This window comes from Ostrea edulis, chromosome 3 (genome assembly GCF_947568905.1).
Source record: "Ostrea edulis chromosome 3, xbOstEdul1.1, whole genome shotgun sequence".
NCBI classification, from domain to species: Eukaryota; Metazoa; Mollusca; class Bivalvia; order Ostreida; family Ostreidae; genus Ostrea; species Ostrea edulis.
Genome location: NC_079166.1, coordinates 85,323,009 through 85,346,051, shown reverse-complemented (window position 1 = coordinate 85,346,051; position 23,043 = coordinate 85,323,009). Strand labels below are relative to the sequence as shown.

The window sequence follows — 23,043 nt, the reverse complement described above, 5'->3', positions numbered from 1 at the left end:
TGAAGCCCTTCACCGGTCTTGGTGACGTCTCCATATGAGTGAAAAATTCTTGAGCGAGACGTTAAGCAAGATACAATCAATCAATCTACTGGTACCAAGATATTTGTCCTTGTGACCTTGGCCATCTTCGGAATTGGCCATTATCGGGGGGCATTTGTGTTTCACAAACACATCTTGTTTTTCATTTGCACAAATGTATTTAATTGCTTTTGGATATAATAATGAGAAACAGATAGTTAACAACAAGAGGCCCATGGACCGAGATACTCATCTGACTCAAACTAGCCCTGCTGTTCTTCATCAAAAGATTTTTTACTCACTTTCATTCCCTAATGTTTTAACCTAATATTAACCTATAAGCAAAACAAAGTCATGAATCCACACAAACATAGGGATGCCCTATATTCATGCATCACATTAAATTTCATATCCAATTTTGACCCCAACCTAACCTCACAGTCTATAATTTAAGAATTTTTCCCCCCAATTTTGTTGTTGTTGTTGTTTTTTTTTTAGCAAATTGGTAGATCCTTGCTACACATTGAATAAACAAAAAGTAGGTAAGAAATTGTGTTTATTTATACTCCTATGACACAACAACTTCCCATCCTCCCCCACCCTAAAAAGAAAATTCAACATTTTCTAAAATATTTCATTTGTAAGGGACAATTTTTGATGTACAGGATTTTATGATATCAGAAATGCAAAGATCTCTATAGACAATGTTAACTAACGTTCTCAATAAGTAAAAAAGTCGTGAATCATCAATGTTATCAATATGGTTCGGAACCAATAGTAATCATCATTCTAACAGTTTTTAGCATATCATTACATAGAAAACACTAACACAATAATATAGATGAACGAGTTCATGAATTCTATAAATGAAAATACAAGACTGCAGTAATTCATCAAATAAATGCCTGGGGACCAGCTTCATTGAATCCTGGTCTAACTATTCAGAAACATGACAAAGTATGTCTGAGGACATTCAGGTATGTCTGGGGACCAGTTTAATTGGTTTACTACAATACAAGTATACATAAATCTATTCACTTACAAAAGGCACCAAGAACAGAGCCTCAAAAAGCAGCATAAAATATGTCAGAAACTTTGTCGTGACATCATCACCCCTGAATGTCGTCTAATATTGTGTGTTGACATGTTAATTCATAAGCATTGTAATAAAATCGAATTCATAAGCATTGTAATAAAATCGAATTCATGATCAACGGTTTCCTGGTAGATGCAGTATATTTCGTTGATTTCATGAATGGAAATCAGCGCCAGTTTTAATTTGTCGTTATAACTTCACAGACATTGATCTCTGACCTGAATAGTTAAGTGTGATTTAACATCGAAGTTCTCCTAACAGTCAGTATTGAGATATCGGAAATACACTTCACTTAGTGGTCAGTATTTTACGTCCCTGACATAAAAGCAACCAAATCCAATCTTCAAAGTTATACAAAGATCAGAAAAACTTATCATAATCTGCTGCCACTAGGTGTCGCTTTCCTCACTCTCAGAATAATTACCCAGCATGCTCAGTGCTGAAGAACTCTCAGGCTGGACAGGGCCTAATTTCGCTGTGGGAGGGTGATCCTTGGGAGGAGTGGCAGCTGTCCCTAGTTTACTGTCCATCTCTGTCCTGAGCTTCTGACCACACTCAGATGCCCCATTCAGATGAACAGGGCCATTTTCTTGTTTCTGCCCAGCAGAGTTATCCCCCTTATTGCTTGTTTCTGACTTTCCTGTGATGGATGTGTTTCCCTTTTTCCCGTTAGTTTTGACGAGTTTCATTAGTGATTGTTTACTGCTCACCCTGCCAATGCTCCTCTCCCACACTGCTGGCTTACTGGTTCCCTGTTTACTGGTTCCTGTATCATCCTACAGAATATCAGCAGAAAATATGAATAAATATTAAAACTACCAAGAAACCTTAAAAATCCCTACTTTAATCAAATTCATATCAACTTAAGGTAACTCCATTCTCACATTATTATCTGATTAAAGTATAGGAAATGTATTTATTTCCATTTACTAGAGTTAAAACTATGCAATTTTCCTTAAACCGCATCATCAAAAGTTCACAAAAGCTGGTCATAACAATATAATGGTATTCATAAGAATTTCATGAAACTATTTCTTTACAAAAATATACAAAAATGTTTGTGAAGAAGAAAGAAAATATATTTAAGGAATGACTTTAATTCTGGGGCAAGTTATACGAGTATAACCTGGTTTGGGTCAGTTTACGCTTTATAATCCGTGAGGCAAGTTATACGAGTAGAGCCTGGTTTGGGTCAGTTTACGCTTTATAATTCACGAAGTCGTATGATGGCACAGGAGGGTCAAATTATTTTTAAGGTGGCTCAATACATCAGACTTACACCTTTAACAACACTTCATCAAAGGATGGTGATTAAATGTTTGTGATATTTTTTGTATTGTTCAGTTTGTTTGTATTATATCATCAGAGCTCAGCTTCAGTGGATAGGGCATCAGATTACTGACCTGCAGATCCAAAGTTAATTCCACCAGTGTCTTTTATTTCTATTTATCAATTACATGTATTATTTTTTTTAATCCAAGATTGCATAATATTTGTTTTGCCTATTTGACAGATGTGCTATTACATATAATCATACCTTTCATAACAAGAATCAAATTGAGAAACTCTTTAAAGATGTAGTGAGTCACCTTAAAGAATTTTTTTTTCAATACGACTACTACACTCTTCTTTCCGGGTATCTATTTTCAAAGGGAACCAGTTGATAATTTTATTGATGATTCTTTAAATAATATATCTTAGTAACAAATAAAAATGATAAAGCAAGTATGATGCAGTATTAATAAAAAAAATTATCAATTAGTACACACTTGTATCAACGTCAGAAAATTGCAATTTTCCTCAAACAGCATGATCAAAATTTCACAAAAACTGGTTAAAATGATATAATGGTATTCATAACAATTTCATGAAACTGTTTCTTTAAAAATTATACAAAATGTTTTGTGAAAAATAAAAGAAATCTATCGCATAATGGGCTTGATGAATAATTTACATCAGAGTTATTGCCCTTGGATTCAATATTTTAAAACATATAATTGATTACTCATAGATAACTTACACTTTTGAAATATTTTATGGTTAACAAGATTTTTTACAATAACTATTGAAAAAGACTCCAACAAAATTTATGTTCCTGTCATGCATAAATCTTGTTAAATCATTGACTTTGTGAAATCTAATGACATCACAGGAGGGTGGAACTACATTAACGAAGAGATAATGTTGTGGCTGTACATTTGTCATGTCTCAAAAAATTTTATATGCAGGTTCCAAATATTGTAAAATCACTCCTGTTCTTAAGGTTATGATTTCACGGTTGAAAAAGAGGTTTTCCTTTAATCTAGATCTGTTTCTATTATTCATGAAGAATCTGAAGTTGTGAGTTCGTCCAAAGTCAAAGAAAGGTACCCTCAACCCTTTTCCATCCTGGCATCAAAATGACTGATTTCACAGTAACTGTTTTCTAAAAGATTTGTGACAGAGAGGCGGTCTATTAAATCTCTAGTCTAACACAGTTGCTTTCTGAAAACAGTACTGATTTATTTAGCAAGTACTTCCTAAGACATAACATTAATTAAGCAAATAAGCATCTAATTATTAAACCGACATGACTGGCCGTGCCTCCGATGTCTGATTCATAATTCAGCTTACAGATATACTGATACTATGCTGTGCTTCGTTTCTTGCTTATCAAAAGTTATAACATTATTCATTTATTTACATCCAAGTGATGCATAGTTTGTGAGACAAAAATAAAACAATGTTGTGAGAATCACTAATTTTCAGGCATGACACCCCTCTCTGCTTGCCAGACTTGCATGTTGACATGATTGCTTGTAAACAACAGTCTATAAATAGCAGTCCGATCTGTTTAAGTTTGAATTACTCGTACATCACTAAGAGTCCTGTTTCATGACAAACATGATAGCATCAAACAATGCCCTGTGCAATCTCAATAAAGTGCACCGCCACGGCACATGATACGCCCGTCACATATTGTTAACAGTATAGATTGTACCCATTAAAACATTTTTTTTTATATCACCTTAATTAAATGTCACAGTGACCTTAAAGTAGGATGCGACACACCTTCTACCAATTATTAGTTGACCAATTTTGGTGATTCTAGGTCTAATAGTTTTCAAGTTATGAGCCGGACAAGTTTTTGCCATATATGGCCATATCTTCTTAATGAAAAGTCACAGTGACCTGGTTTTAATGTGCGACACACCTTCTACCCAAGATGTATCTACAGACAAAGTTTGATGATTCTAGGCCTTGTAGTATATCTTCTTAATGAAAAGTCACAGTGACCTGGTTTTAATGTGCGACACACCTTCTACCCAAGATGTATCTACAGACAAAGTTTGATGATTCTAGGCCTTGTAGTATTTAAGTTACGGGTCGGACACGAAAAAGCTAACAGACGGACGGACAGACGGACGGACATGAACGCCATACCATAATACGTCCCGTCTTAAGACGGGCGTATAAAAATGTCTGTCAGCTGCTACTCAGGACAAGTCAGGTTTTCTTGAAAATTTGTTTACAAAAAGATAAAACCAATAAATTGAAAGTTGTTCGCCATGTTGTTTCAACATAACATATCATTCCACCAAATTCCGGGCAGATTTCCTTGGGTGTGTGTATATATATATTTAATTTACACTATACCGACAGAGAAGCAAGACAGCAGACTGAATTCAGATTGGCCTCAAGGTTACTTTTGATAAAGTACTTACTGACAACAGAATATCTGTCGGCTGTGCACCACCAGCTCCACTGCCAGGCCCCTTATCTGTGGGTCGTGCACTACTGCCAGGCCCCTTATCTGTGGGTCGTGCACCACTGCCAGGCCCCTTTTTGGTCGGTCTTTGATCTCCCTCATCATGAAGTCGTTTGATACTTTGACCATTAACCTCACCAAATAGAGACCTAAATATAGGAAATCAAAGAGGTCATATGTCAGCACACAGAAATCCAAATACATGTATAGAACATCGAAGCCAAGCAAACTGAGACCTAAATATAGGACATTATAGGCAAAGAGAGATCTAAATATAGGACATTATAAGCAAAGAGAGATCTAAATATAGGACATTATAAGCAAAGATATCTAAATATAGGACATTATAAGCAAAGAGAGATCTAAATATAGGACAGGGCTTGAAGCTAACTTTTTATGTCACCAGTCCAGTCGGACTGATGGGGTATAATTTCAACTAGTCCGCAGAAAATTTTACCAGTCCAACAGAATTTTCCAGAAATAATTAAACATATTTCGTTAATGTTATTAAAGAGAAATTAAACTCAATATGCCTCAGACAATATTGTAACACTTAAATGTGGGATTTATATTTACAAATCAGATTCGTCTGATATCTACAGATTAAAGCATGCCAAATGTGTGTATAAAATTTCATAAGTATATTTTCCAAAATGATGGAAAATTAACCAGTCCCATTGGACTGACTAAAACAAATGTCAGTCAGTCCGCCATACTTTTAACCAGTCACAGACTGACGGGCATATGTTAATTTCGAGCCCTGTAGGACATTATAAGCAAAGAGAGATCTAAATATAGGATATTATAAGCAAAGAGAGATCTAAATATAGGACATTATAAGCAAAGAGAGATCTAAATATAGGACATTATAAGCAAAGAGAGATCCAAATATAGGACATTATAAGCAAAGAGAGATCTAGGACATCATAGGTCAGTGCATAGAGAAGTATATGTAGCACATCATAAAGGTTAAATGTAGTTAACAAGAATGCGATAGAGAGATAAAAAAAAAATCTGCCCTTCTCTCTCCCCGGTTCTTACTTAATTTCTTTCTCCTCTTCTTCTTCCTGCAGCCTTTGTAGCTGTTTTTCGTACTCAGCATGAAATTTCAGCATGTCTTCATGGTTGACTTTTGCATGGCGTGCATTCATGTCCCGCAATTCCTCCAGTGTGTCGATTTCTTCAATCTCCTTACGACTTGCTTTAGTTCTGTTCTCTAGCACCTAAAAATATACCAGAGAGCCATTTACAGAATAGTGGTCTAAATATAGACCAGAGGGCCATTTACAGAATAGTGGTCTAAATATAGACCAGAGGGTCACTTACAGAATAGTGATCTAAATATAAACCAGAGGGCCATTTACAGAATAGTGGTCTAAATATAGACCAGAGGGCCATTTACAGAATAGTGGTCTAAATATAGACCAGAGGGCCATTTACAGAATAGTGGTCTAAATATAGACCAGAAGGTCATTTACAGAATAGTGATCTAAATATAGATCAAAGGGTCACTTACAGAATAGTGATCTAAATATAAACCAGAGGGTCACTTACAGAATAGTGATCTAAATATAGTCCAGAGAGTCATTTACGGAATAGTGTTATAAATATAGACCATAGGGTCATTTACAGAATAGTGATCTAAATATAGACCAGAAGGTCATTTAGGGTCACTTACAGAATAGTGATCTAATTATAAACCAGAGGGTCACTTACAGAATAGTGATCTAAATATAGTCCAGAGAGTCATTTACGGAATAGTGTTATAAATATAGACCATAGGGTCATTTACAGAATAGTGATCTAAATATAGTCCAGAGAGTCATTTACAGAATAGTGTTATAAATATAGACCATAGGGTCACTTACAGAATAGTGATCTAAATATAAACCAGAGGGTCACTTACAGAATAGTTATCTAAATATAGACCAGAGAGCCATTTACAGAATAGTGGTCTAAATATAGACCAGAAGGTCATTTACAGAATAGTGATTTAAATATAGACCAAAGGGTCACTTACAGAATAGTGATCTAAATATAAACCAGAGGGTCATTTACAGAATAGTGATCTAAATATAGTCCAGAGAGTCATTTACGGAATAGTGTTATAAATATAGACCATAGGGTCACTTACAGAATAGTGATCTAAATATAAACCAGAGGGTCACTTACAGAATAGTTATCTAAATATAAACCAGAGGGTCATTTACAGAATAGAGATCTAAATATAGACCAGAGGGTCATTTACAGAATAGTGATCTAAATATATAGGGTCACTTACAGAATAGTGATCTAAATATAGACCAGAGGGTCATATTTATACAAGATTGGGGATAAGCATTATATTCTCTTTCCTGTGGTAGTAATTGGGGTTAAATGTGATTCGTATATAAATATGTTTCCTGAGTTATAGTTTAGTTTGTATATACAGGTACAGTGTACCTATGTCTTTTGTGCTGCCTGATCAGCTAGACTTATGAAGTCTAGTTCTAGGGTTAGGGCTAATGGTAATTTGTATATAGCTATGCTTCGTGTTTTCTGCTTAGCTTGACTTAAGTCCAGGTGAATGAAGTCTAGGTTGTCAATAAATATCTTTCCTTGAGGCTAGCTACTAAACGATTCCCCACTGAGTTCAGGATATCCTATAGACACATAAATTATTTTGTCCTGGAAACCCTGGAGCCACAGAATTTCAGAAGTTCCAAGCTAACAACAGACATTCAGTTATGCTAAGTGAGTACAGAACCCCAGATATAATTCTACTTTTTCAATATTACTGTCTTCTCCAATTCTTATGAACAACCCTGATGGTAAGGTAATACACATGGGGTATTAAATGTACATGAAGCTGCAAAGTAATACACATTTACTTGTAATGCAATATGTGTGTGGGCATGATGTAATACACAGGTAGTTGTAATGTAATGCACATGCAGCTGTGTTGTAGTACACATATAGCTGTGATGTAATACACATTATACAATGATGTTGATATGTGTAGCTGTGATGTAGTACACATTAAGCAGTGATGTAGACACGTGTAGCTGTGATGTCAGACTGACCTTCATTGGGTTGTTGAGTTCCTCGTCCTCTTTCTCTTTGATCTCTTTCTCCGCCATTTGTCGTGCTAATTTCTCCGCCTCAAAGAGACGTGTGGCACCAGCCTCAAGTGTATAGTCAGTGTTCTCCAGGTCTGTCTGGAAGAAAAGAAAATCACAGTTTAGTTACGCTCTGTATGTCTTTAACCCCTTTCAACATTATCATACAATATAACACGTCCAAATCATAAAATGTATTGTGCAAATATAAAATTCTAGATCATAATGACAAATATCTATCAAAAAAGACTCTGGGAATATTGCAGGAATCCCTCTGAAATGAAATTCAGTAAAATCTGATTTTGTGTATTCCCATCATCAGACCCCTCGGGTTTTCTCTCTGTTACACTGCTGAAATGCAGAGAGAAAATTTGTAGGTTCCAACGATGAAGTCTTCCCAGGCATTCAAACACCTTATTGAGTTTATCATGTTAATGTAAAACTTCTATCCATCATGTTTAACTGTGACCTGTGTTTAAAATGTTAAACTTCTATCCATCATGCTTAACTGTGACCTGTGTTTAAAATGTTAAACTTCTATCCATCATGTTTAACTGTGACCTGTGTTTAAAATGTTAAACTTCTATCCATCATGTTTAACTGTGACCTGTGTTTAACTTTGACCTGTGTTTAACTTTGACCTGATACTAACTTTGAACGCTATCTCCGACACACAGCGAGGACACTTGATGTAGAATCGAAAGATCCGCAGCCCCAGATAATACTCATCCTCCACGTCTTCTTTACGCGAATTAAATTTCTTTCCTTTGTAAATGTACTCCCCACAGTTGTCACACCTGTAACCATAGTAACCATTACATCATCAAAATATTAAAATTGTCAAAATTCATTCCACCTGTAACCACAGACATCATCAAAATATCAAAATTCATCCCCAATCTTACTAAAATCAGCTGATTGAATCCGCTACCGGATTCAAAATTCATCCCCAATCTTACTAAAATCAGCTGATTGAATCCACTACCGGATTCAAAATTCATCCCCAATCTTACTAAAATCAGCTGATTGAATCCGCTACCGGATTCAAAATTCATCCCCAATCTTACTAAAATCAGCTGATTGAATCCGCTACCGGATTCAAAATTCATCCCCAATCTTACTAAAATCAGTTGATTGAATCCGCTACCGAATTCAAAATTCATCCCCAATCTTACTAAAATCAGCTGATTGAATCCGCTACCGGATTCAAAAACAGCTAATCTTAATATCAGATTGAATTCCATGGATCCCATATAAGAAAAGAATAAAATCTACTGCAGAGTTATTTGGTAGAGCTCTACTACTCTTTGTTAAAGAAATAAGCATTGGAATGATAACTGACATGGCACTGAGAACAACGTACACCTCAAAATTTGTGGCACATCATAAATGGTGGTACATAAAACAAACATTTTACACCACTGTATGGTAAAAGTACCGAGAGTGTTATTATTTTCTGATTCGTATCAATACTGATAATTACTCATCTGACATACTGATGAGTTCTGATAATTATATCTATCTGTGTTGACACATCATGATATAAATCGTATCATGTTCTGATGTTAAATATGATTTTCCATCACTAATTTATTCCTCATTTAAAAAGGAGCCTTTTCCTAAAAATTCTTCAAACTAAGTTACAGTAAATTGAACTTACTAAGTTACAAATGATCTCTTTAAAATCCCCATGCATGTTTGTGAACAGTAAGACCTACCTAATGGGTTATAATTCTAACATTAGATTTGATGCACCTCATCATTTTTTTTGTTTTGGTTTGTTGAACTATACTGTATTGTAGTAAATAAAATATTCCTAACAAAATACCTATCTCCAATCCAATTCAATCTGCTTGTGTATTCACTACACAAATAGCTATTATCATACCTCATATAAAGATTCACTAGTAAAACAGAATCTGATTGGTCGAGAAGGTCATATGACCGTCATGTTTGCCTTGCAACAAAATGTCATGTTCCACCCCTTCGGATATCTCGTTTCACTTTCATGTCCAGTTAAATGAACAAACCCGAGTGTTCCGAATGACACAGATGACAACAAACGTGGCAAACATGAGCAGCCTCATGCATTTTCCATAAATTTAACGTCAAGATAAACAAAGTTTATTGTGACGTCACAATAAGTCCGAATCATTGTACTTTGAAAATCATAGTTTGTAAAAAAACAAGCAAGTAAATCAGCATTCATGGAGAATGGAAACACAAAAACTGGTAATCACAGATCACTGTATTTCGTCGTTTAATTGTACCTTCTAAAACGTTGACAGCACGGTGTTACTGTTAAGGCAATCTCAACTACATACAATATGTATAGATGAGCTGACTCCAATTTCAAACAGAGGCACCTGAAGTATGGATATTACTACCCCCCCCCCCCCTTTTTTCATAATTTTTTTTTTGGTGGCAATAATTTCTCTGAAATGTATGAATTCCCAGTCTATCTCATCCCTCTTTCGATTCATGTAATCGTTTCACGCTTTTTGTAAGCTTTAAAGATTGGCCTTCTACCGGTATAATAAAATACACAAGGTAAGAAACAAAAATTTGTAAACAAACAGGGGGTCCCCGTTTCCGGGCACATTTTCCAAGTAATTACAGCGTTACCTAAGGAATTTTGACGAGCGGCAGGTCGGGGAGATGTCATACTACAAGTCTCTTCAACTCAAAACCCATCTCATCTCTTTTATTTGACACAATCTTGCGTGCATTGATCGGACAGGGCAGCCAAAAAGGAGGTCACAGAGTACGAATTTATAATGTGTCGTGTGATTGGTCCGCGAATAATCCCGAGACCCTTCGGATGATCCCGAGACTAAGCAATGTCTTTGCGAACCAATCACACGGCGCGTACAACAAAATCGTACTCTGTGACCTCCTTTTTGGCTGCCAGTGGAAGAGATGAAGCCCTGTCCGATCAATGCACGCTGTAATTACTTGGAAAATGTGTCCGGAAACGGGGACCCCCTGTTTGTTTACAAATTTTTGTTTCTTACCTTGTGTATTTTATTATACCGGTAGAAGACCAATCTTTAAAGCTTACAAAAAGCGTGAAACGATTACATGAATCGAAAGAGGGATGAGATAGACTGGGAATTCATACATTTCAGAGAAATTATTGCCACCAAAAAAAAATTATGAAAAAAAGGGGGGGGGGGGTAGTAATATCCATACTTCAGGTGTCTGTGATTTCAAATACACTTTTGTAGTCTTGCTTTGTTTTGGTATAATAAACAATTCATTGCATGAATGTTCGGGAGATATGAATATTTATTCACCCAAGAAAAAATATATTCCCCTCGAGGGGAATATGATTTTTCTTGGGTGAATAAATCTTCATATCTCCCTCACTATCGTGCAATAAATGTATTAATATTATAAAAGACATTGCACTGAGGGTCATGTTTGGGTGACAGAAGACAATAACACACATACTTCACATTTAAGGGGCATGGACACGATTGAGATGAACATTTCCAAATTTTATTTTTTCAATTTTAATATTTAGAATGCTTAATTAAGGCATTTCTAATAGTCAGCAAAACTTTGAATGTCAGTTGTCGAGGTACATGGGAGATACAAAGCTCACAATTCTTTGTTATGTAAACAAGGATCGTGTCATGTTTTTCTTTACATAGGTTAAATATATACTAGTAAAAGTTTCGTTTAAAGCAGATTTTTTTTCTTTCAATTTACAAGTTCATTCTGAGCACAATTAAATAGTTTCTAGTGTTTGGCACATCTCATTTTGCTTTAAACATGCTATTTTCTATCAAGCGCAATATATATACATGTAAACAAAAACATGACACAAGCCTTGTTTACATAACAAAGAATTCTGAGTGCTGTATCTCACTTGTAACTCAACAACTGACATTCAAATTCTGGTTGAACATTACAAATACTTTAGTTAACTATTGTAAACAATAAAAACGTAAAATAAAAATTTGAAAAATTCAGCTCAAATCGTGTCCACGCCCCTTTAATACTGTTACTAGCAATAACACATGTACATCTGAAGTCACCACTGCACTCACCTCATGTTCATGGGCGCCATAATTCGGATGTTGAAGGGGCGATTTTTCTGCGTCTTCATCTTTGGAATATTGGAGGGATCAAAATCAGGAGGGTAGTATTTCTGTTATAAAAATAAACGAGATTTTGTAATGTCTTGTGTTTCAAGTCCCTATCTGAACAGCCCCTCTGTTGAGTCTAAAGTCTGTAAACTCACAAAGTAAATATTGTAAACCCTACCAGTATTTTCTATAAAAAGACATGTTTGTTTTATACAAAATGCAATTCATCACAATCTAATTAAAATTAGATCTTCCATCCGCTCCCCAGATCTAATTTTAATTAGACTGCACTTCATCATAGACTAGAAAGATTAAATTGAACTTGTGCTGCATTTTGTCCGGTTTTATTTTATCGCTTTTATTATTAGAAACCAATAGTATAATCATATTACTATACTATTTATAATGTAACATTGTGTCATTTAATTCTGTATACTTCTGTATTTAGAATTGTATTGTTGTTCTTTTGTTGTAGACGTTCACATCTAAATAATTATAATGACAATTTCCTAAAAGCCCCCACAATGACACAGACACCATGATGTGATATCGCAGTAGGGCAGGACCATCATTCAGAATTTTTAGTTTTAAAAAGGCATATATACATTTATATACTAGGGCTCAAATAATTCACCAAAATATTAATAATGTTCAATATAAACACTCAATTCAATGTTCGATTCATTGCCTTGGTCTTTGGTTGGATCGGTAACATACATCAGACTTGATCTGTACTTATACGAGGGACACAATGGCGTCTGATAATGGTTAGACTGTTGTTAGCCTCAAGTCTGACCAAAACAATATTGAACTTAACCAGTTTTAACTACAAAGCTCACAGGTATCTCACCGTTTGGCGGTTTTTAAACAGTTATAATTTGCTTTTAAAAATTGTGAATATTCGTAATTAAATTTTTCTTCAAAGTTATTATCGGTTTCTTCTGTAAAAGGTATGATCGCTTTGAAAATATTGAATTGTGGCACAAGTATTGTAATACGCACCATATCGTGAAGGGGGCATATCGATCGTTTCAGCTCTAATATATATAATGTTCAACAAAATTCTCGTTCAAAACAACTTAAGCACTGGATAACAGGTAACGATTTTGATCATGAAGTGAAACCAGGTTAGGTTAATCATTTTGAGTTTGACTGTGGAGTACGCACATGTCAAAATATAAACTCTGAGGTAGGGTTTAAAAGTCAGAAGTATCTCGGATTAGCATGATTAATCCATAGCACTGTGAATAGCTCGTTGAACTAAATTGAGCTTAAATAGCTTACAATTTTCTATAAATTCATTAATCCAAGATTCCTCTGACTCTTACCCCCGCTTTCATATTGTGACATATGCGGGAGAGTCAGAGCAGACTCCATATTGAAAAGTGGGTGTAATGTGTTGCTGCTAATACCTACCTCTTACAACTTTATTTCGCGGATCTTTCTTCCAAGACATGAAGATAGATGAATACGATGCTATCGTCGTTTAAACAGCCCAAACACCAACAAATGAAGCATCACTTGAATTAGGTCACCGCCTCGCCATTCAACTTCTTTGCGCATGACATCAGCTCATAAACACACAAAATTCCATCGTTTAAACGGCGATAGCATCGTATTAATCATGATCTATTTGTAAAATAATCTTCTGATAATTGAATCCTCACGTCTTGGAAGATAGATCCGCGAAATAAAGTTGTAAGGGGTAGGTAAAGCAGCTGGTGTCGCTGAATTCAATATGGAGTCCGTTCTGACTTTCCCCCGCACATGTCATAATATAAAAGCGGGGGTAAGAGTCAGAGGAATCTCGGATTATGAATTTACATGTAGAAATATTCAATCATACAAAATTCTATGCTGGGGGTACCTTCACTCTTTCTATTACATGTATGCATTGGGTCCCTAGAGTAAATGATCTCTGAAAATACTAATCAGTGCAATTCAGAAAAGCAGAGGAAAATTCGAAAAACCTTGATTTTTTCACAAACTTATAATAGGCCTATCTAATAATGTTGGCATAGAACAGTGTATAACAGCTGTATAACACTGCAAGACTCGAAGATTTCTACTTACGTTTAAGACTTTTCTTTCCGACATTTTCGAGAATTATGTCACACTGGAGATAACTGAAAAACTCTGAATTGATAAATATATTCAACAAATGTTCAGAATCAATCTGAAACTGACTAAAAAGATCTCTTTTAAACTAGTTTTATTATTGACGTTTTCCATACGAGTAGATAACTCAATCGCTAAATGATTCGGATTGGTTTTAGTAATGCGTTCCTCTAATATTTGGGGGTGTTGCTAAAACGCGGAACGGAAACGGAAAATATGCATTATTATCAGCACGTGTTGTAAAATCCGACAGCATGAACACGAAACAGAAATTATATGCGAATACAGAGAGAACAGGAAGTCATCTTCGGGTTTCACCGTTTCACATACAACATAAGTTACAGTAATGCATAGATCTGTAACGGGAAGGGAGAAAATGCAACGGACCAGACCGGGATTCGAACCCGGGCCCCCTGAATCTCTAGTCAGGTGCTCTACCAACTGAGCTAATTGGCCACCTGTGATCGAACCCGGCCGACCGCTACATTCCTCCCTCCTTAAATTGTCTTCGCCCCTGAAGACACAACCCAAGTTCTTATTTGCCCCTGGGAGGACTTTCACCTCCAAGTCCAGGGGTGGTCAACGGCACCAAATCTGTAACGTGAAGGGAGAAAATGCAACGGACCAGACCGGGATTCGAACCCGGGCCCCCTGAATCTCTAGTCAGGTGCTCTACCAACTGAGCTAACTGGCCACCTGTGATCGAACCCGGCCGACCGCTACAGATCTATAAATTTTAAGATTTATAGAACTTATACATGTATCAAGATATAGGGCTCACGGCGAGTGTGAACGGTCGACAGGGGATGCTTACTCCTCCTAGGCACCTGATCCCACCTCTGGTGTGTCCAGGGGTACAATTTTGGCCAACTCTCTATATTTTGTATTGCTTGTAGGAGTTATGAGATTGATCACTGTTTGTTATCTTCACCTTTCATTGATCACTCTTTGTTATCTTCACCTTTCATTGATCACTCTTTGTTATTTTCACCTTTCATGAAGAACTTTGAGGGAAGGACGGTGTCCTCTTTTCCCGGCTTTGTCATTTTCTGACATCCACCCCTGTGACATCACGGCCTGTGACAGTATGTTGTTTCACAAAAAACATTAAATTTAAAGTAAATGTAAAAAAAAAAAAAAGAAAAGAAACCGAAAATATGAGAATTATGATTGCACTTTTCAAATTTAATCACTTTTTTCCCCTGGCAGCCACCTTGAAGATGTTCTCTCCTGGTTTGATCCCCCACAAAAGTATCAAAGTTTTTGGATAACCCATTTTAACTGATACATCTTTATCAGAAAGACAATTCAATGATAAGAAAGGAGTATTGTTGTTTTATACACATGCATCACACCTCCTGTACGACGGCACTACATACATATATCATTACTTCCAAGAACCATGTAAATACAAAGGGGCTAAGCCCGTTTGGGCCCGAACTCTGTGCTACCATAAATATAGATTCATAACTATCACAGAGTTCCCGCCCAAACGGGCTTAGCCACTGTGTGTAAAAATATTATTATATTACATTTCGTCAAGAGAGAGACAGAGAGGAGAGAGACTCGTTTCGATTTTTATAAATGATGACGGAATGATTTGAATTTATATAATTAGTTGAATTTTTCACTTTGCTTTTTATTCTCTGTATAAACATCTGAATATACTAATTAAGGTGGTATGTTGCGATTTTTCTGAAATATTGTAATACAACTACTTTTTAATTTAAAACGCAATGCTCATTTATATATACTTTCCAACTATTGTATCGACTCTAAATTAGCGAATACAATTGTATACGGCATTAAACGTACATGGAAATATCAATTAATCATTTAATGGGCACATTTTAAAAATAGTTCTTAATTATACAGCATTCGATAATTACATGCATCAATAAAAAGGGACAGGCCCATTGTGGCTACGTCCCTAATAATTATTTCTGTGCACATTTCAGTGCAAGAAGAGCTGTAGAATGATTTACTCAATTTTATCAACCACAAGCGAAAAAAAAAATTCAACAGAAATATTACACGTATGTAACCATTTGATGATATAGCAAGTTTGGCATAAATATGTGGGGCATTTACGACGTTCGGGGCTAAAACATACATTCTTTTCTTTAAAAATCGCCGAAAAATGAAAAAGTTCTTCAGATCCTATATAGATAATATGGACCTTTGAAAACAATCATCTTTTGTATGTAACCTTTTAACTATAAATCATATTGTTTGCATGGAGACCTTTTCGAGTTTTGGGTCGAAAACCTAAAAATCTGTAAAAACAATAGCTGAAAACTGGAAAAACTCTTCAGATTTGACATTGATATCATTGAAATTTGCAAACAAGTATTTTGTGAACGTATGTAACATTTTTATTATATATCAAGTTGTTTGACATAAATATGTGGGGGTATTTACGATTTCTGAGACTAAAACATGATTGAAAAGATTTTAATACGCCGAAAAATGAGAAAACTTCTTCTGATCATATGATAATATGTTTATTCACCAATCAAGGGCCCTCGGGGGCATGCACACTACAGTATGATTATATATGAAATACTGATTGCAAACAAAATTTAAATTAACAAAATGAAATATACAATAATAAATAACCAAACTGCTTCACACATCTAAGGACAGTGTCAGTTTCAGAGACAGTAAAATTGTAATTAATATCAGTATAAGAGTTTTAGTAAATACAGCATTTAAGTATAATACACATGTACATGCAGGATCCAGTTCTGAATGTTTTCTGCCTAAAGCAGGAAGGTTAGAATAATTATATCAATAATTGTACTATAGTTAAAGACAATATGAATTGTTGACTTGATTACAGGGGCACCAAGGGACAGTGTCTGTTAACAGTCTGGTATTAAATTGTTGTACCAGACTGTTGGTCTTGTACTCCCAGTAGCCAAAATAGACAGTTTACAAGTGTAAAACATGAAGAAGAAGAAAGAAAGAAAATGTTTACAATGAATTGAAATGTATTTACTTGTAGTATTATATTCCCGTGTTCAAAATCATCTTACTTATTTGAATGAGGATATTTTAATCTTCATTGGTCATTAGCCAGATAAACTTTTGATCACTGTCCATCTTTACAAAATTCTTACATGATTTGTCAATCATACGATATAAAATAACCCTTTCTTCTGAAACATGGCTACACGAGAATAAAAAATGTTTTTCATCATCCAATGAATTGTTGTTGCAACTAAGACATATATCTGATGTCGAGGGATTCTTAGGTAATGTCCCCTTTCAATGTTAAGTCTATGAGCTGATATACGGAAATGTGTTAAACTTCTCCTTTGCTCAACATTTTTACTTGATCTTAAATAATTCTCAAAACCAAAGTTTTGTTTAAAAGTGGAAAAACAACTTAATTTTTTTTTTATCTGAATTTCATTATAAGGTGTGAATGCCATTCTTTGATGTAGTAATTAAACGTAATAGATCAGTTATTCTCAACCTGACATAATGTTATATACCACGTTATTCTCAACCTGACATAATGTTATATACCACGTTATTCTCAACCTGACATAATGTTATATACCACGTTATTCTCAACCCGACATAATGTTATATACCACGTTATTCTCTACCTGACATAATGTTATATACCACGTTAGTTTGATAAATGTGCTTGTCTCAACGTCCATGTCATTAAAAGCACAGAGTTTCTGTGTGTCTAAGAAAAAGAGATACGCCATTGATAGGTCAATAATTCACATGTTAGGCCTAGTTTTAAAGTTAGGTTGTGTAACTGATGGTTTATATTTAGCATTATACTTGTACGATACCGGTAGATATCAAACAGCGCTAACTGTCACAGATACAGTGAAGCAGAGACTCTCGCAGCCCCACATCTTATATTACAATAGAGTAGACAGACAGGGATACAGTGACGCAGTAGGTGGTCACTATGGTAATAAGGTTTAGAAAAACGTGGGCAGGAAATATTTTGTTCAATAGTGATGTCTTATCCTTGGCCGAATTTGGCTCCACTTTTTTGGCACGCTGTTTTTGGCTATATTTAGCTCTAAACTTCATAGTTATTTCGGATTTCAAACATTTCGGTTGAGCATCATTGAAGAGACATTATTTGTCGAAATGCGCATCTGGTGCATCAAAATTGGTACCGTATAAGTTTTACATGTTACCTATATTGAAGAATTAAGGTTGGACCAAGAAGCAGCAAAATGAACGGAGTACTTTGTGATCGTGCACGTGTTATCTGTCCTATGTCACTACAGACTAGGTAACAGGTCACAATATCTACAGGCACTGACAGACCTACACACCCTACTGCTCTATGATGATGGGGAATACGTATACATTCATACACAAGAGACCTGCCCTGTCAGATACTGGGGATCTGTCAACATGTTGGGGGGGGGGGGGGGACGACTAAACACCGGGCGTTACAGTCTTATCAAAAGTCACTTAAAGAGGAACCGGTACATTAAATACAGATAGCCACAGAAACTAGAATTGATTTATTTAAACACAGATAGGAGAGGGCATGCAATACTCATTTGACGACATAGAACAATTCAGGTTTTCAGTACATGTATGTATTTAAATGTAAATGTAATCATATGGACTTCTGATTCTGTTCATATTTCATTCAAAGAGGCATGGTTATGTGTGATCACCTGTAGAACGCAGTGACGTCATAAAGACCTGAATGATCTGTTACTTATAACTTATTGTGTAGATTTTACATTTAGACCTGTCTGATTCGAATTCCGTGTAATCTCTTAACTGGTAGCATTGTATCACACCCATTCTAATACTGTTATTGTAAGTAAGTACAGATTAACCTGTCCAATTCGAATCCCGTGTAATCTGTTTACTGATAGCATTGTATTATAACCATTCTAATACTGTTATTGTAAGGACGGTACAGTTAAATTTATCTAATTCGAATCCCAAGATGGTACTGAGGATCTATTCTAACCCGGATCCCCACGGGATGATGGCACAGTTAGAATTCCGTGTAATCTGTTTTTAGCTGTATGACGTTGTACACCTTTTAGATGTATCTATAAGTGGAGGAGAAAACAGCGATAATGAACATTTTCTTTGATCATGCGTATACATTTTTCAATGTTCATCAGACTGCATGTGCTGTAATCTGACTTGTCTTTTCCAACACAAATGTTCCCTCTTATTAAACAGGTGTTAGTGTGCAGAACACTAACCACAGTCCAGTATTAGTAATAGAACACTGACCACAGTCCAGCAGTAGTAATAGAACACTGACCACAGTCCAGTAGTAGTAATAGAACACTGACCACAGTCCAGTAGTAGTAATAGAACACTGACCACAGTCCAGCAGTAGTAATAGAACACTGACCACAGTCCAGTAGTAGTAATAGAACACTGACCACAGTCCAGCAGTAGTAATAGAACACTGACCACAGTCTAGTAGTAGTAATAGAACACTGACCACAGTCCAGTAGTAGTAATAGAACACTGACCACAGTCCAGGTCAGTGAGTAGTAGTGATAGAACACTGTCAACAGTCCAGTAGTAGTAATAGAACACTGTCAACAGTCCAGTAGTAATAATAGAACACTGACCACAGTCCAGTAGTAGTAATAGAACACTGACCACAGTCCAGTAGTAATAATAGAACACTGACCACAGTCCAGTAGTAGTAATAGAACACTGACCACAGTCCAGTTGTAGTAATAGAACACTGACCACAGTCCAGTAGTAGTAATAGAACACTGACCACAGTCCAGTAGTAATACAAGAGGCCCAGGGGCCTTATAGGTCACCTGAGTATCATGTAACAACCTTCCAATGTTTGAATTAGGTTTGTGTTTAAATATAAGAATTTTACTTTTGGATGGAAGAAACATTGAATAGCTATGTGGTCAGCCCCGCCTTTGCACCAGAACCCCTGACCCAGGGGCCATAAATTTCAGTTTTGAAAGAAGCATCCTTGATCATCATTATCATACTATTAGTTTATCTACTTAATACCCAGCAGCAGAGGAGAAGATTTTCAAAGAAATAAAATGCATTTTCACTATATGATCAATAGGGCCCCACCCTAATACCAGAACCCCTGACCCAGGGGCCATGAATTTCACAATTTTGAAAGAGACATCCTTGCTCATCATAACCATGCTATTGGTTTGTCTATTTAATACCCAAGGACAGAGAAGAAGATTTTCAAAGAAATAATGCATTTTCACTATATGACTTATAGAGCCCCACCCTAGCACCAGAACCCCTGATCCAGGGGCCATGAATTTCACAATTTTTAACAAGAGGTACTGTGAGCAATGCTCACTAAGAATACCCCCCGCTTACCCCAATCTCTCAAAGGGTGTTGGTAATAGGTATAAACTACCTCTTTTCTGAGTGTTGCTACTTCGATGTCCAGTGCGCATGACCTTTGACCTTTTGACACCAAAATCGATAGGGAACATCTTCATCCCATGGGTAGTCCATATGTATGATATGGTGACTGTAGGTGGAAAGGATAACATTAGAGCCCGGAAACCATATTACTACTTCGATGTCCAGTGTGCTTGACCTTTGACCTTTTGACCCCAAAATTGATAGGGAACATCTTCATCCCATGGGTAGTCCATATATATGATATGGTGACGGTAGGTGGAAAGGATAATGCTTTAGAGCCCGGAAACCATTGCGTCTACAGACGGACGGACAGACAGACGGACAACCCGATTCCAGTATACCTACCCCCCCCCCCCCCCCCACAACTTGTTGCGGGGGGTATAAAGAGGCATACTTGCTCATCATTACCATGCTATTAGTTTGTCTACTTAATACCCAGAGACAGAGAAGATTTTCAAAGAATTTCTACACTTTCACTATATGACCAATAGAGCCCCACCCTAACACAAGAACCCCTGCCCCAGGGGCCATGAATTTCACAATTTTGGTAGAGGGCTCAACGCTCATTATAATTATGCCCACAGTTTGGCTTGTTGATATCAAGGAGTAAAGAAGAAGATTTTTTAAAATTACACTCATTTTGATGGTTTTTGCCCCACCCCTCAGGCCCCAGGGGGGCAGGGACCACGAATTTCACAATTTTTGTTCCCCTCCACCCACAGATGCTATATGCCAAAATTGGTTGAAATTGGTTCAGGGGTTTCAGAGAAGAAGCTGAAAATGTTCAAATGTTAACGCACGACGCACGTTGCACAACGCCGGACAAAAACAGATAGCAATAGGTCACCTGAATGAATTCAGGTGACCTAAAAACACTGACTACAGTCCAGTAGTAGTAATAGAACACTGACCACAGTCCAGTAGTAATAGAACATTGACCAGTCCAGTAGTAGTAATAGAACACTGACCACAGTCCAGTAGTAGTAATAGAACACTGACCACAGTCCAGTAGTAGTAATATAACACTGACCACAGTCCAGCAGTAGTAATAGAACACTGACCACAATCCAGTAGTAGTAATAGAACACTGACCACAGTCCAGTAGTAGTAATAGAACACTGACCACAGTCCAGTAGTAGTAATAGAGCACTGACCACAGTCCAGTTGTAGTAATAGAATACTGACCAGAGTCCAGTAGTAGTAATAGAACACTAACCACAGTCCAGCAGTAGTAATAGAACACTGACCACAGTCCAGTAGTAGTAATAGAACACTGCCCACAGTCCAGGTCAGTGAGTAGTAGTGATAGAACACTGTCAACAGTCCAATAGTAGTAATAGAACACTGACCACAGTCCAGTAGTAATAAAACACTGACCACAGTCCAATAGTAGTAATAGAACACTGACCACAGTCCAGTAGTAGTAATAGAACACTGACCACAGTCCAGTAGTAATATAACAATGACCACAGTCCAGTAGTAGTAATAGAACACTGACCACAGTCCAGTAGTAGTAATGTAACACTGACCACAGTCTAGTAGTAGTAATGGAACACTGACCACAGTCCAGGTCAGTGAGTAGTAGTGATAGAACACTGTCAACAGTCCAGTAGTAGTAATAGAACACTGACCACAGTCCAGTAGTAATAATAGAACACTGACCAGTCCAGTATTAGTAATAAAACACTGACCACAGTCCAGGAGTAGTAATAGAACACTGACCAGTCCAGTATTAGTAATAAAACACTGACCACAGTCCAGGAGTAGTAATAGAACACTGACCACAGTCCAGTAGTAGTAATATAACAATGACCACAGTTCAGTAGTAGTAATGGAACACTGACCACAGTCCAGTAGTAGTAATAGAACACTGACCACAGTCCAGCAGTAGTAATAGAACACTGACCACAGTCCAGGTCAGTGAGTAGTAGTATTAGAACACTGACCAGTCCAGTAGTAGTAATAGAACACTGACCACAGTCCAGTAGTAGTAATAGAGCACTGACCACAGTCCAGTAGTAGTAATAGAGCACTGACCACAGTCCAGTAGTAGTAATAGAACACTGACCACAGTCCAGTAGTAGTAATATAACACTGACCACAGTCCAGCAGTAGTAATAGAGCACTGACCACAGTCCAGTAATAGTAATAGAACACTGTCAACAGTCCAGTAGTAGTAATAGAACACTGACCACAGTCCAGTAGTAGTAGTAATAGAACACTGACCACAGTCCAGTAGTAGTAATAGAACACTGACCACAGTCCAGTAATAGTAATAGAACACTGTCAACAGTCCAGTAGTAGTAATAGAACACTGACCACAGTCCAGTAGTAGTAGTAATAGAACATTGACCAGAGTAATATTCACTGATGATTATAAGCAGTCAAAACAAATGAAGGTTTTTTAATACAGTATGCTAAAATTTTAAAATACATAGTCATATTATATAAACCTGACCCGAAATTAAAAAAAATCCT

General features: G+C 36.4%; 1 protein-coding gene across 1 annotated transcript; it reads right to left on the bottom strand.

Moving 5' to 3' along the window:
- Positions 1-557: 557 nt before the first annotated feature.
- On the bottom strand, positions 558-14,351 carry LOC125672972 (splicing factor YJU2-like). Its single transcript, XM_048909180.2, has 7 exons — positions 14,128-14,351; positions 12,016-12,116; positions 8,613-8,757; positions 7,925-8,059; positions 5,904-6,085; positions 4,819-5,011; positions 558-1,890 (listed from the first exon to the last, which is right to left on the bottom strand). The coding sequence occupies exons 1-7, from the start codon at positions 14,149-14,151 to the stop codon at positions 1,504-1,506; spliced, it is 1,167 nt and encodes a 388-aa protein (XP_048765137.1). The 5' UTR covers positions 14,152-14,351; the 3' UTR covers positions 558-1,503.
- Between the last annotated feature and the right edge of the window lie 8,692 nt (positions 14,352-23,043).

Bases quoted from the DNA above. Each gene is read 5' to 3' on its own strand.
- LOC125672972 (XM_048909180.2), bottom strand. From the start codon at position 14,151: ATGTCGGAAAGAAAAGTCTTAAAC. The intron at 6,086-7,924 runs GTCAGTCTGACA...GTATATTTTTAG, and splicing joins AACTCAACAACCCAATGAAG to GTGCTAGAGAACAGAACTAA. The intron at 5,012-5,903 runs GTAAGAACCGGG...TCCTATATTTAG, and splicing joins GAAGAGGAGAAAGAAATTAA to GTCTCTATTTGGTGAGGTTA.